This window comes from Phymastichus coffea, unplaced genomic scaffold, assembly GCF_024137745.1.
Source record: "Phymastichus coffea isolate CEN01 unplaced genomic scaffold, Cenicafe_Pcof_1.1 PCOF00077, whole genome shotgun sequence".
NCBI lineage: Eukaryota > Metazoa > Arthropoda > Insecta > Hymenoptera > Eulophidae > Phymastichus > Phymastichus coffea.
In genome coordinates, this window is record NW_026706888.1 from 1156345 (window position 1) to 1168546 (window position 12202).

The window sequence follows — 12202 nt, forward strand, 5'->3', positions numbered from 1 at the left end:
TTTTGGGTTCGTATAATTATATTATAATATGGTAACTTTCAGTTGCGTAGTGTAACATTGAATTATTTATTGCGAATAATCCGAACTAATTATCTTAATTCATTCGATATATGAACTGATTTTTGATTGCCAGCGTATTGACGATTATAAATCGACGAATTTACGCTTATGGCACATTGTTTTCGAGTATCAAGTCTACAGTTAGTAGTTGCCAGAGTGTTGCTTCAGAAAGTTAGTTTTCGCTACCTTTATGCGTCCATAGTACGTAATTTATATTGAATTCAACTAGTAATTAAAATTTTGTTAAGTTACTAGAGGTTTAAGCAAAATGTCTCCTCCAATGGAAAGAATTCAAAATTTAGAAGCAATTGAAAAGGACATTATAACATGTTTACAAAGTGCAGGTATTATTTTGTAATATTTCACATTCAGTAATAAGAAATATCAAACTTTGATTATTTACTCTAGGCCAAGCTTTTTTGGAATTGAGTAAGGATAAATCCAATTCAAAACAAGCTGAAGGACAAACCCATCAATTCATAAAAACTTTAGGTCTAGTTGAATCTAAACTAAGTGAGCAAATTAATTATTTGACTCAAGTGTCTACAGGTATATCAGCATGATCTTCATTACTTTTAATTAAGCTTTTGTATGATTAATTAAGCTTAATTATGAATCAATTGATCAACTGTGTTCAAATGTTGTCATTATTAAATATAATCAATAATTTTTAGGACAACCTCACGAAGGATCAGGATATGAAAGTCAAAAGGTTTTGCAAATGGCTTGGCACAGATTACAGCATGTGCGCAGTCGAGTTGATGAACTGGAACGCATTATGATAAAGCATCAGCATTCACGAGCTGCTGCTATGGGTAGGCCACAGCAACAGCTTCAACAACAACAGCAGCAACAACCACCACAAATGCAACAACAGCAGCCTCAACAGATGGCTGCTGGTAATGTTGCTGCTGTGCAGCCATCTCAGATTAATCCTCCGACAGCATAGTTAATGCAGGTAAGAATCTATTAATTATGTATTGATAATTTTCAATGGTAATGTGTAAAAGTATATAAAATTTTTTTCATTCAGTTCCAGCCAATGACAAGTGAACCATTGGCTTTTTCTCAAAATACTTATCCTGCAACAGGCCAGGAAACTACAGATCCATCATTTGGTTTTCCTAGACTCTAGATGGTTCAACATATATTTCAACAACTATCATCTATTTATTATTAACATTACTTTGTTGAGGAATACCGGGGTATGGCAAACTTTTTGTGGTTGCTCAAACTTTTGTATAAAACACAAATTAAAACTAAAAGATCTAATTAGAGAGAATCATAGTGACAATTTTATTGCTTTGCATGTAGACTTTCAACAGTACTTCGGTTCGTATTCATACTAAAGTAAAAAGTATACTACTGTATTGTAACAATTTTTTTTTAATCTTAGAAATTTTCTTATTGAAATAACGACTGAAACTGTTTCTTAATGGCTGTATTTTTTTTATTAAAGTATAGTATTCTTGAGTATTTTTATAAATATTATGAAATATAAAGCGATTGTTATACAAAAATGTACTTTAATTTATAAAATAACAATACTCTATATAAGTATTAATCTTTGCAATGGTGATTTGTAATATATGTAATAAACAATGACCAAATACAATTTTAATTAAATTGGATTTTTACAAAAGTACGTTTATTATTACACAGAGTACATATATTATTGGAAAAATAATTTATAACACTTTAAATTTCATTTGAAAATTATTTTGCTAAAAAACGTTTTGAAAAAGATTTGTTGTACGATTTTCTTTTTCATAAAACTATGGAAGTCAATAACAAGTTAAAATATTTGTACTTTGACTTTTTTCTAATAAATCTGAACAAAAACAAATCATGCTACATACTTATCATACTATCAGTAGATAAAATTTGTGGTAACTCTTCTCCAATGTATAAATTATAGATCCTACATATTTGAAATAATTATTATTGATAAATTTTTGTAGCTAGAGTGTTACACCACTTTTAGAGGGTTTGGTGCAGCCGTTATTTTGAAAAAAACTCCAATGGTGGTCTGTAATTCTCAGTTTGACTATGATGTGCATTAATATTTTATTGTTATAAACATAAGAAATAAAATTAGCCCGATATCATCATTGAATGAATTCTCTATCAGGATACAAAAAATAATCATCAATGTTGCACAAAATGCTCTAAATATGATTAATTACAAACATTTTCACATTATCAATAATTGTTTCAAGCATTGGAATCTATAATTTACAAAAACTATTACAGGGAAGCAGCTATAAATATTTTTCATTGCATGCATATTTCTACAGCGACATAAATACTAGACAAATGTGGTTGTCGAAAAGAAAAAGGGACCATCAATTTGATTTTACCAGTAAACAAGATAAAGTATTTGATATTGTATCTCAAATTTAAGAATGAAATAGCGAAATAACAATCATAGAATTATGAAAATGTGAGTTGAACATTTGATTTTAATGATTTATTGTAAATTATGGTATTCGTTGAATATGATTGATGAATTTTTTTATCATAAAAATTTAGATCAATCTTTTGTACGTAAATGGAGAAACTGCATAATTATCACTCTTTTTGTCATTTTAATGGATAAACAATTCATTGATATAAGAAATGAATTTGTAATTACATAGCCAAGAAAAATATTTTTATTTATAATAGAATATAATACTTCAAATAAGTTCAATCAATAAAATATCTAATATTTTGTATAAAATATTAGCATATGTAGCAATCATATTACTATTTGAATAAAAATTTTCATAATTTGAAAATCAAGTCCTTTAGATTTATTAAACTGTCAAGAATTAAAAAAATTCTCCCTTTTCCCTTATGTTAATTTCTAGAGTATCGCTAGAATCTTTTGGACCTTTAAAATATAACTTAACAATATTATTTTTTATATAAAACTTGTAATTTATTAAATAGCATAAGTTTTCAGCTACTTATTAGTGTTTTATTATTTCAACTTATATGTAATTGTTCTTTATATACAATACATGCTCTGTATGTATGTACATTGTATGACTAATTTTAAAATATGTATGCAACTTAAAAGCAAAATCTTGTTTGAAAGTTTATTGGAATTACTTCTTACAACATTTTTAGATGCCTGTAAATTGTTATAAAGATTATCGCGTCATCAATGCGGGTGTAAAGAAAAGGGAAAGCACTATCACAGAAAATGATTCAACAAATAAAAAATATAAATATTAGATAATAGCTAGGAATGATTTTGAAATAAAATCAGGAAACAACCCGTAATCATTAACACTTTCACGATTTGAGATAGTTGATAAAAAATAAATAAATAATTATAAATGTTGTCTGCCGTAAATTGTCAAACATTGAGCTTGCATACCAAATAAGTTAGTTTTCCTGATTCCCTCCATCTCCTCGGCTATGTAGTGTATTAAAAGCGCATGCGCAATGCTATTTAATGAAAGCCTATGGCCAAACGGCAACTGTGTCGTAAAAATTTATGTACATACACTAATACTATACGTACTACACTACGCAGTCTTCATGATACATATGTAGAATGTATGCGATCAGTGATGACATGCGCATACATACACATGTATACAGCCTGCTGGCCTGAGCCGTGAACACAGTGAATACAGCAGCGCTGGGACACACAGACACAGTGGATTGTGGAGGGTTACGTCGTCTAAAGAGAAAGAGAGAAAGACAGAGAGAGAGAGAGAGAGAAAGAGAGAGAGAGACCTATATAGAGACTAGAGAGCGACGCTCGGTGTTTTTTTTCTCGGTTCTCTCATCGCCCCTTTACTTGTGTGTGATCGATTCTCGAGAGGAAAAGCACGCTGTAAATTTGGTGCACGTACGAGGATATAAAGCAACCTCAAGAAGGTGTTTATCTGCACCTAAAATCATCTATTTAGTGCGGGACCACCAATAAGATAATGGTTAAACTGGTTAACAAATTTAGCGTCGGTGAGCGCGTCTTCGCTAAGGTGCGAGGTTATCCGCCTTGGCCTGCTAAGGTGAATTGTTTTTTTGTTGATATATTCATCTTTCTTTGACTTCTTACGACTTGTTCTGAATTAAAATGTCGTTTATATGCGGTCGTAGTAGCTTAGTAGTCGACTTTGTAGCTAATTTATTGTGGAAGTGATGCTTTGGGAGTTGAGAAAATGTGTTGTTCTTGATACAATGGTGGTATGTCGGATTTTTGATCTTTTGATTTGTGCATTTTCAGATTGAAAGTATTACAGACCCTACATCAAAGCAGGCAAAGTACCATGTGGTGTTTTTTGGTACTAAGGAAATGTAAGTTACTATTGTATTTCATTTAATTGTTTTATTTGAAACATGTAGCATTTTGTCAATATCATGTTCAATATACACACACTTATATATGTTTTGCACTTAAAGAATCATACTTGTAAATAAAGTAAATGCTTCTATCTTGTTATTATTTGTAATGCTATGATATTTTTCAGTGGAACATGCAAAATTGAAGATCTTTTTAGATATGCAGAAAACAAAGATAAATTCAGTAAAACTGTTCGACGAAAATATTTTCATGAAGGAATTGAAGAGTTGGAAGAGGATCTTAGAAAGAATCCCAATCCAACACTTGATGATTCTGGAAAAGGTATGTTAGCAATGTAGTTTGTAAATTATATGTAGATATCAGTCTATTTATTAATTGATTTATGTAGGTTCAGATACTGAAGCGATTGAAAATGTACCTGAAAATGCAGCCGATGATAGTACTGTAGCATCAAATGATTCAATGAATCAACCAACAACTGGTGATGAAGACACTGATGCCGGAAACCTTGTTATAGATGAAACAGACAAAAAAAAAACTGTGAAGAGAAAGTCACACGTAGTACCTAATACACCTGTAAGTTTTAATTATATTTTATCAAAGTTACTTATAATGTCTGGGATCAATCAAATGGTAATTCAACATTGGATAAGTTAAACTTGTTGTTTTTGATAATCCCAATATCAATTAAGGAGTTGCCGACAGGCCATTATTAAGTCTGAATGGTTTGTGCGATTACCCCTAACATTCTCTTTTTCATCAGAAAAAGCATTTAACAAATTTAATATTTTTTTGTTTTATCAATGAAACTTATCCTTCAATATTTTATAGGATGTTACAGAAGTTAAGAAAAAACGAGGAAGAAAAAGTATGGCTACGATATTAGCAGAAAATAGTGCAAAACTAGATGCAAAATTAGACACTACATCACAGGACTCTCAAGATGAGGATTCTGACAAAAAAGTCAGTCGAAGTGGTAGGAAAATCAAACCTAAACGATTCCATGATAGTATTGATGCTGAAATTTCAATTGATTCATCAAGGAATGGTGAGAAGCTTCTTTATTTCATTATTTATTATCATGCTTATTTGCAACTCATCTAGAAAATTGTATTTTCTGTTATACATATAACGAAAAAAAATTTAATCAGTGATTTCCTTTATTCCACTTTTTTTTATGGACAACTAATCTTTAAAGGCATACAGCAATTATGATCTGCCTATTGTATTTGATTATTCGATCAAGAAAAAAGTTGAAATCGGGAATAATGAAAATAAAACAAAAAATTCGGAAAGTGATGAGACTCTTACATTAACAATAAAACAATTGTTAAGATTAGTGTTATTAGACCAATTGCACTTGATTTGTCTACAAGCCACTTAGTAATATGAAACAACCACTTCCTTTTTGTTATAATTGTTAGGCTAAAAAAAATTAATGGTTACAGATTTTATTCCAGTTACTACTTTTTTAGTTGATTTTTTTCTCTTATGCTGACTATTTTCTTTTGTTTTTACAAAGTATTATTTTTATGACACATTTTACATGTATATTGAAACTATTTTTACAAAATAAATAATTGGTTGACATAGGCTTTATTTATAGATACAATATTAAAGATATACTTTTGAAAAATCGTATTTTCAATCATTTTGGTAATTTTATTAGTACTTGCTTCAATAGAGTAATTTGATATTTGTTATAGAGCATTCTGCAAGAAGTAGAACAAAAAGTAAAACTGAAGATAGCAACGAAAATCAGGATATAGTTACACCAATTAAAAAGAGGATGGGCATTGAGAGTAAGTGTCAATTTATCGCTGATAGCAAAAGACGAAAATGATAAATGCTTTTGCTTCGCAGGTCCTTTCTGCTTCTATAAGATATAAAGAAACATATAGTGAATGAGCGATAATTTGCTTTACGATTATTCTATATTGAAATGAATTCGGAGTTTTGGGAAGTGATCACGAATATCACGCAGCCGTTTTATTATTAGATAAAATTAAAAAATCATGTTAAAATATATTTTTGGTTGCGCAATATAATAAATAAGATAAAGTTTGTTTTTGATATATATACTTTGTTGTTATATATACTTTGATCTCAACTAAAATCATTTATTAATTTTGCACTTTTTACTATAATAGTTGTATGAATCAACTAGAATTCTTCAATGTAAATTATTTTTGTGATCATTTTTTCAAATTCTAATTTTAATATAGCAAAGAATAATCATAAAACAAGAAATCAGCCATTAAACATGTATTTTACGTGCTACATAGAAATAAGAAAGGATCTTAATCACTAATTTTGCTTATGCTTTATATGCTTTATAAAATTCAATGTACTTTCAAATTCTATATAAAACTTTCATAACTGTCTTTTGATAAATTGTTAATTTACAATTAATGGATTATACAATATAAATAAAATTATTATGGGAAAGGCCTTAACAAAACCACTATAAGAATTTTCAAATTACCTAGACGAAAGCTTAAATAAATCTTGTTTTAATTTGTTAATATAAAGAGGAAGTATGGTTGAAACATTAGACGACAGTTGAGAAAAACTTTTAGCGCTCGAAATTAACGCGCAGATAATCTACTTGCAATGTTAATTTGAAAAAAAAGTGAGTTGCACAAAGCAGGTATAAGAACGGGATTTTAATATAGGGTGCGCATGACCATGTTCCGACATCTTTAGACATTTTTGAGAGCGCGTTTATATCTTTTGTAAAGCAATGTCCTTCAAACAATGTCACGAATTTCTATTTGTTTACATATGCTCATTTTTTTACGGATTTGTTCCAGAAGATGATAAAAAGACCGTACTTATTGACAGTGTGGAGGCTGAACAAAATCAGTCAAAGTTGAAGTAAGTGCATTATTTTGCCATTGCTATTCACGTTTTATGTTCTACTATAGAAGTTATTCAAAAGACTTATCATTATTTTTGAAAAGCCATATAAGTTATGTTTAGTTTCATAATTTGGCATTCTAATGTTCATACACCAGACAGATTAAAATTATTTAAAGTTTTTTATTAAAAATTATAATTTAGTAATTGGCAGGTTGTAAAAATGTATGCATGCAACGGTTTTCTGAATTCCTAAACATAACCTAAATGATAATAGGTTTTACTATACGATAAAAAAAATATGTAGAATCACAAGGCATAAATATCATTATAATAACTATGTACGTTGCCGAAATCTGTACGAAAAATAAAATAATGAAGTAGATATTTTAGTTGATTCAATCTGGTATATCTAATACATTTAAAATAAAAAATTCCATATAACTATTACTGTAATTGAATAATTTTTATGTAATTTTTTCAATTTGAATGTTTGAGTAGAATTATGAATCAGTTACTGTAAGTTTACATAAATGAAAAAACAATATAGTCAATCATACTGTGTGATCTCATAATTTATAAATAACTATTAAATATTTCATTTATTTTTTCAGAACCTTACGATTAGAATCACATATATTATTTTTGGATACACAGATAAGGTCAAGCTTGGGTCTTGACAAAGCAAATGTTAATGATTGTCTAGATGCATTAGATCAACTATTAGAATATGAAATTACACCTTTGATGTTGAAAAAACATTCCCATATTGTTGAAACTATCAAGAGGGTGAATAAAATGTTTATAATAGACCATAAATTTAGGCAATAATATTTTGATTACATATTTTTATTTTTAGTTAAGACGATATATTGGAAATCTTCCAGACTGGAAATTGAGTGAAGAAGAAACAGTGTGTATTAATTTAGATTACAAATAATTTAAATTAAGAATGAATTTTTATAAAATGATTTATTACTTTAATTTTGTAGATTGTTTTTAAACAGAAGGCAGAACAAATAAAAAAGAAAGCAGAAGAAATCTATAGTAAATTCAGGGTAAACTAATAATAGATAATTTATATTTGTTTTCTTTCCTAATATTTATTTTGAATTTTCATTATTAAAATACTTTTTTTCTCTAGACACTTTTTGAAATTTCTGAGGGTGAAAGTTTTTGGCATGTGTTTGTCAAACAGTTGGAAGAGTTCAAGAAACACACTGCACATTTGAATGATGAAGAATTATTCTCTCTGCTAGTTGATCCTACAGGTATTTTACATGATGTTGCATCAATTGTTAGTAATATAAAAGTATTCATTTCAATAAAAAAAATTTTATTTCAGAGTCATCTAAGCTAACTAAAGTTGAAGAAGTAACGAGTCTTAAAAAAGAAACAGCAGTTGAGTCTGTACCACAGGACTCTGTTACAGGTACTTCTGTTACAGAAGAAGCTGAAGCAAAGGAATAATTCTATTAATATAGGTTTAACTTTCTTTCATGGCAATTTCCCGTCATCATCTAAAGCGATAGTATCATTTGTTCTGACAATAAGTTTGTGAAATTAAGGTGATTTACTCCTGAAAAGTATGTAAATCATATATATTTTATGTAAATCAAAATTTTCCTATGAAATGAGATATTCATTTTTTCATTGGCTGTAATGTGGACTATAACATTTAATGTGAGAATAGGCTTTTTTTATTTGATAATCATTAGATTTTTTTAAGGTATGTCAAAAAAAGGTCTTTGTTTCTTGCATATACTATTTTATCTACGTGTAGTTGAGGTTATTATGTTTGATGATGACATTCAAACCTGTAATTAACAATAGAGATACAATACTTATGAAACTGATACAAATCATGACTATATATATCATATGGTGCATTGAATCGCATGTGACAAGATATAAAATTAGTTTAATATTTAAAAGGTGATCTCACACATGTGTTGGAAATCAATTCACAGCATACAAATGCAAATAATATGAACAAGAAACACTGCTGAAAAAAATTATTTGACATTCTTTTTAAAATAAGATTGCAGTTTGTCATCATTCTTAATTATTGATTGATTGATTGATCGATTGATTTTATTTAAAATTCTAAAAAAAATTTTTGAATAAGATGCCTATCTTTGATAAGTACACTGATATTAAAGTGAGTTATAATCAATTCATATTTACAAAGGAAACTAGAATGTTTACAATTTATTGTCTGGTAAAAAGTAAATCATTCTCGCATCCTTATTTTCAATGTAATAAGAAAGTAACATATTCCTACAGCGATATTATTTTTAGTCTCGTATGAATGTTATTAATGTCATTAAATAATAGTCACGGAAACGATTTTTCTTATATTTCGTCATTTAAAAGTTTTTAAGTCTTTTAGTCGATACTTTGAATCGAGGTTGGAGACAAAGTTTTCAAATTATTTTTTTCTTTCATAAAACAAAACAAATCAGTGATCTATAACATTCTATAAGAGTCCAATCAAAATTCTCAATTTATACATGATAATAAATATCTGAGCTTAGTCAATTGATCATTAGAGTTACAGCTTAGAATGAGGAACAAAAAAAAAATTATCATGTTTGACATTTTATTTGATAATGCACTTTAAATAAGCTTATAAATAGTAATAACGTCGTGATATGTATTTACATTTATATTTCACATTGTAGAAACAGTAGTGCAACTATGTTAATCACAGTTAATTACAAAACAAACTGTCAACACTAATGATCAGATATGAACATTAAATTAAGTATTTGTGATAGCTTTCATCTTTAAGGTCGTATGTAGTGTAAAATTTCCAAGAAAGTATAAATATAAAATATAACTTTCTTCAAATTTCACTAACAGGCATCTCTTTAATTATTGGTAAAATATATTTGTTTCGTAAAATAGTTATAATGTAAAGAAAACTTCTGTATTTTATAAAATTTGTACGCCTGAAAAGATCTATCTTTGTCATTTTTATACTTGCCTCTGGCAAACAGTTCGCACAACATCAAGTACTTGTAACTTGTGTCTTGCTAATCTTTGCTCACCTTTATGTACATTTGTTCTTCGTTTTTGATGACTTGGCTCGATTTTATTTGCACAAGCGAGAGAATATGAAAAAGTTCAAACCTCAAAAGAATAAATCTATATCGAATTTTGATACAAAAATAAAAAATTAAAAACGATTAAAAAAAGAAAGCAGGAATAGTTTAAGATTAGAAATTATAGTATCATAATCTTTGAATAAGCTTGTATCAAAGATATTTTGAATAAAAAATGTTGCGAGAAAGTAATGTATTTTGCACGTGTAAATTATGTTTTATTATTTACAACAAACCTATACATTCTATGATTGATTTAAAAGATGACCGAAGGAGACTTCAGTGTTCGAAGTTGTTCAAAGTGTTTGATTGAATTTGCGAAATATTCATGTTTTTTTGTTTTGTCAAAGCTTAATTACATTTTGTTATTTATACTTATTTCTGACATAAAACTTTGCTTATGAATCAGTAAAATACCGTCTTAAAATTTGATGATTGAACGCTTTGATTCCTTCTATAAAAAACACTAACAATATGCAATTAAGTAGTTTAATTTACAACCTCGCAAATCAAAAGCACTAAAATAAACAACTCGTAAAACAATCTAGAGACAACATTACAAAACTGCTAGTGCTATCAAAAGCTTCAATCGCAAAATATTAACTTGATTGGTAAACAATGCGGAATGCGTCAATCGTAAAATTCCTGCTTTTCAAGTGGTATTGTGCAGTATGAGTCTTTCAATATTTCACTATTGTGAGACGAAGGATATATTATTATTAGTATTAGTGTTATTTCAAGAACTATATTCACATAAAACGCAGCAAAGGTACATTAAGTACCTGTAGGAAAATATTTGAATATATGAGATACCTTAAGTATAACACTCGTATTTGCTTTAGCAAGGTGGGTTTGTAACAAAAGTTTGATAAAAATATCAAATTTCATTGCAGTAGAAAGAATAAATTATATCTTCAATGATTTCACATAGACTATTTGGAAAGTTGCTTATTTGAATCAAAAGAAAAAGCAAAATACATATTGTTATATCACTCGCTTATATATTAATAATGATAATTATTTATAAAAGAACTCGAGCGTATTTATTAGTTCGTACAAAGAGGTTAAACACAATATCGCTTTTATTAGTCACTAAACTCAACTCAACTGACTAATAATAATAAAATCAACGGAAACAACTAATTGCTTGGCAACGCTTTTTGTTTTTCTCTACGTTCAATGTCAGGGAAGTAATGCATAACAATATTATATCGAATAACTCAAATAATAATTATTAATATTACTTGAAAATCGATAAAGCACTTGAAAAATAAGTATGAATACAAGTATAAATAGTGATTTAATTCATCTTCAATTACAAAAATGTAATATTGATTACCAAGCCGCCTTAAGCAAGCCCAATTGCGTCAATGCGATTTAATGGCTTATCCGTACAAAATATAAGTTTATTTAGATGAATAAAAAGTTACGCAAACTGTACTTTTGGACATACTGTTTGGAAAAATGGCTCAAAAGTGATACCTATAAGGGTTACAACTAAAGAAGTGTAATGAAAGCACAGTTTTAGGTACATCGACTTTTTTTATGCATCATTTATTCAGCCTCATTATTGTAAAACATTGTACCGTGAAATCAAATGCAATTGAGCTTTAGCCGTATTATCAACTAAAAATAAGGTATACATTATAAGACTGTAACTCATAGAATCAGAATTCACATCGTATCCTCTCATCAAAAACATAGCATCTACTTCTTGCCCTTTTTCTTTTTCTTTTGAGCGTGAGGCCAAGGGAACCCCCGACAGAACAGCACATCCATGATATTATGGCAAGTATAATAAGCATTCTCCATCGCCTCCTCGTTGAAGATATCCATTGTGAACCTTGATTTTCCTCCGCTACGTTTTGATCCT

General features: G+C 28.5%; 2 protein-coding genes across 5 annotated transcripts; both read left to right on the forward strand.

Annotated features, from left to right (window-relative positions):
* The first annotated feature begins 6 nt into the window (after positions 1 to 6).
* On the forward strand, positions 7 to 2690 carry LOC131668372 (mediator of RNA polymerase II transcription subunit 11-like). Its single transcript, XM_058942481.1, has 5 exons — positions 7 to 231; positions 309 to 404; positions 469 to 609; positions 735 to 1018; positions 1094 to 2690. Exons 2-4 carry the CDS (start codon positions 329 to 331, stop codon positions 1007 to 1009), a joined length of 492 nt encoding a protein of 163 aa, XP_058798464.1. The 5' UTR covers positions 7 to 231; positions 309 to 328; the 3' UTR covers positions 1010 to 1018; positions 1094 to 2690.
* Positions 2691 to 3701: 1011 nt separating this feature from the next.
* Positions 3702 to 10557, forward strand: LOC131668365 (PC4 and SFRS1-interacting protein). Of its 4 annotated transcripts, none has more exons than XM_058942468.1 (12): positions 3702 to 4070; positions 4286 to 4356; positions 4530 to 4684; positions 4752 to 4939; positions 5195 to 5411; positions 6070 to 6165; positions 7180 to 7240; positions 7837 to 8011; positions 8082 to 8135; positions 8215 to 8280; positions 8367 to 8493; positions 8568 to 10557. In XM_058942468.1, the coding sequence occupies exons 1-12, from the start codon at positions 3990 to 3992 to the stop codon at positions 8690 to 8692; spliced, it is 1416 nt and encodes a 471-aa protein (XP_058798451.1). In that variant the 5' UTR covers positions 3702 to 3989; the 3' UTR covers positions 8693 to 10557. The 4 variants fall into 4 exon arrangements, with proteins under 4 accessions (XP_058798451.1, XP_058798452.1, XP_058798453.1 ...); XM_058942467.1 differs by having other exon boundaries at positions 3703 to 4070; positions 7177 to 7240; XM_058942469.1 differs by lacking the exon at positions 6070 to 6165 and having other exon boundaries at positions 7177 to 7240.
* Positions 10558 to 12202: the final 1645 nt, after the last annotated feature.

What these genes read in the sequence shown, in the direction of transcription:
- LOC131668365 (XM_058942467.1), top strand. Translation starts at nt 3,990, where the DNA reads ATGGTTAAACTGGTTAACAAATTTAGCGTCGGTGAGCGCGTCTTCGCT. An exon ending in ATCCGCCTTGGCCTGCTAAG is followed by an intron (nt 4,071 to 4,285) that starts GTGAATTGTTTT and finishes GTGCATTTTCAG; the next exon opens with ATTGAAAGTATTACAGACCC. An exon ending in AATTGAGTGAAGAAGAAACA is followed by an intron (nt 8,136 to 8,214) that starts GTGTGTATTAAT and finishes TTAATTTTGTAG; the next exon opens with ATTGTTTTTAAACAGAAGGC.
- LOC131668372 (XM_058942481.1), top strand. Translation starts at nt 329, where the DNA reads ATGTCTCCTCCAATGGAAAGAATTCAAAATTTAGAAGCAATTGAAAAG. An exon ending in AACATGTTTACAAAGTGCAG is followed by an intron (nt 405 to 468) that starts GTATTATTTTGT and finishes TATTTACTCTAG; the next exon opens with GCCAAGCTTTTTTGGAATTG. An exon ending in TTTGACTCAAGTGTCTACAG is followed by an intron (nt 610 to 734) that starts GTATATCAGCAT and finishes AATAATTTTTAG; the next exon opens with GACAACCTCACGAAGGATCA.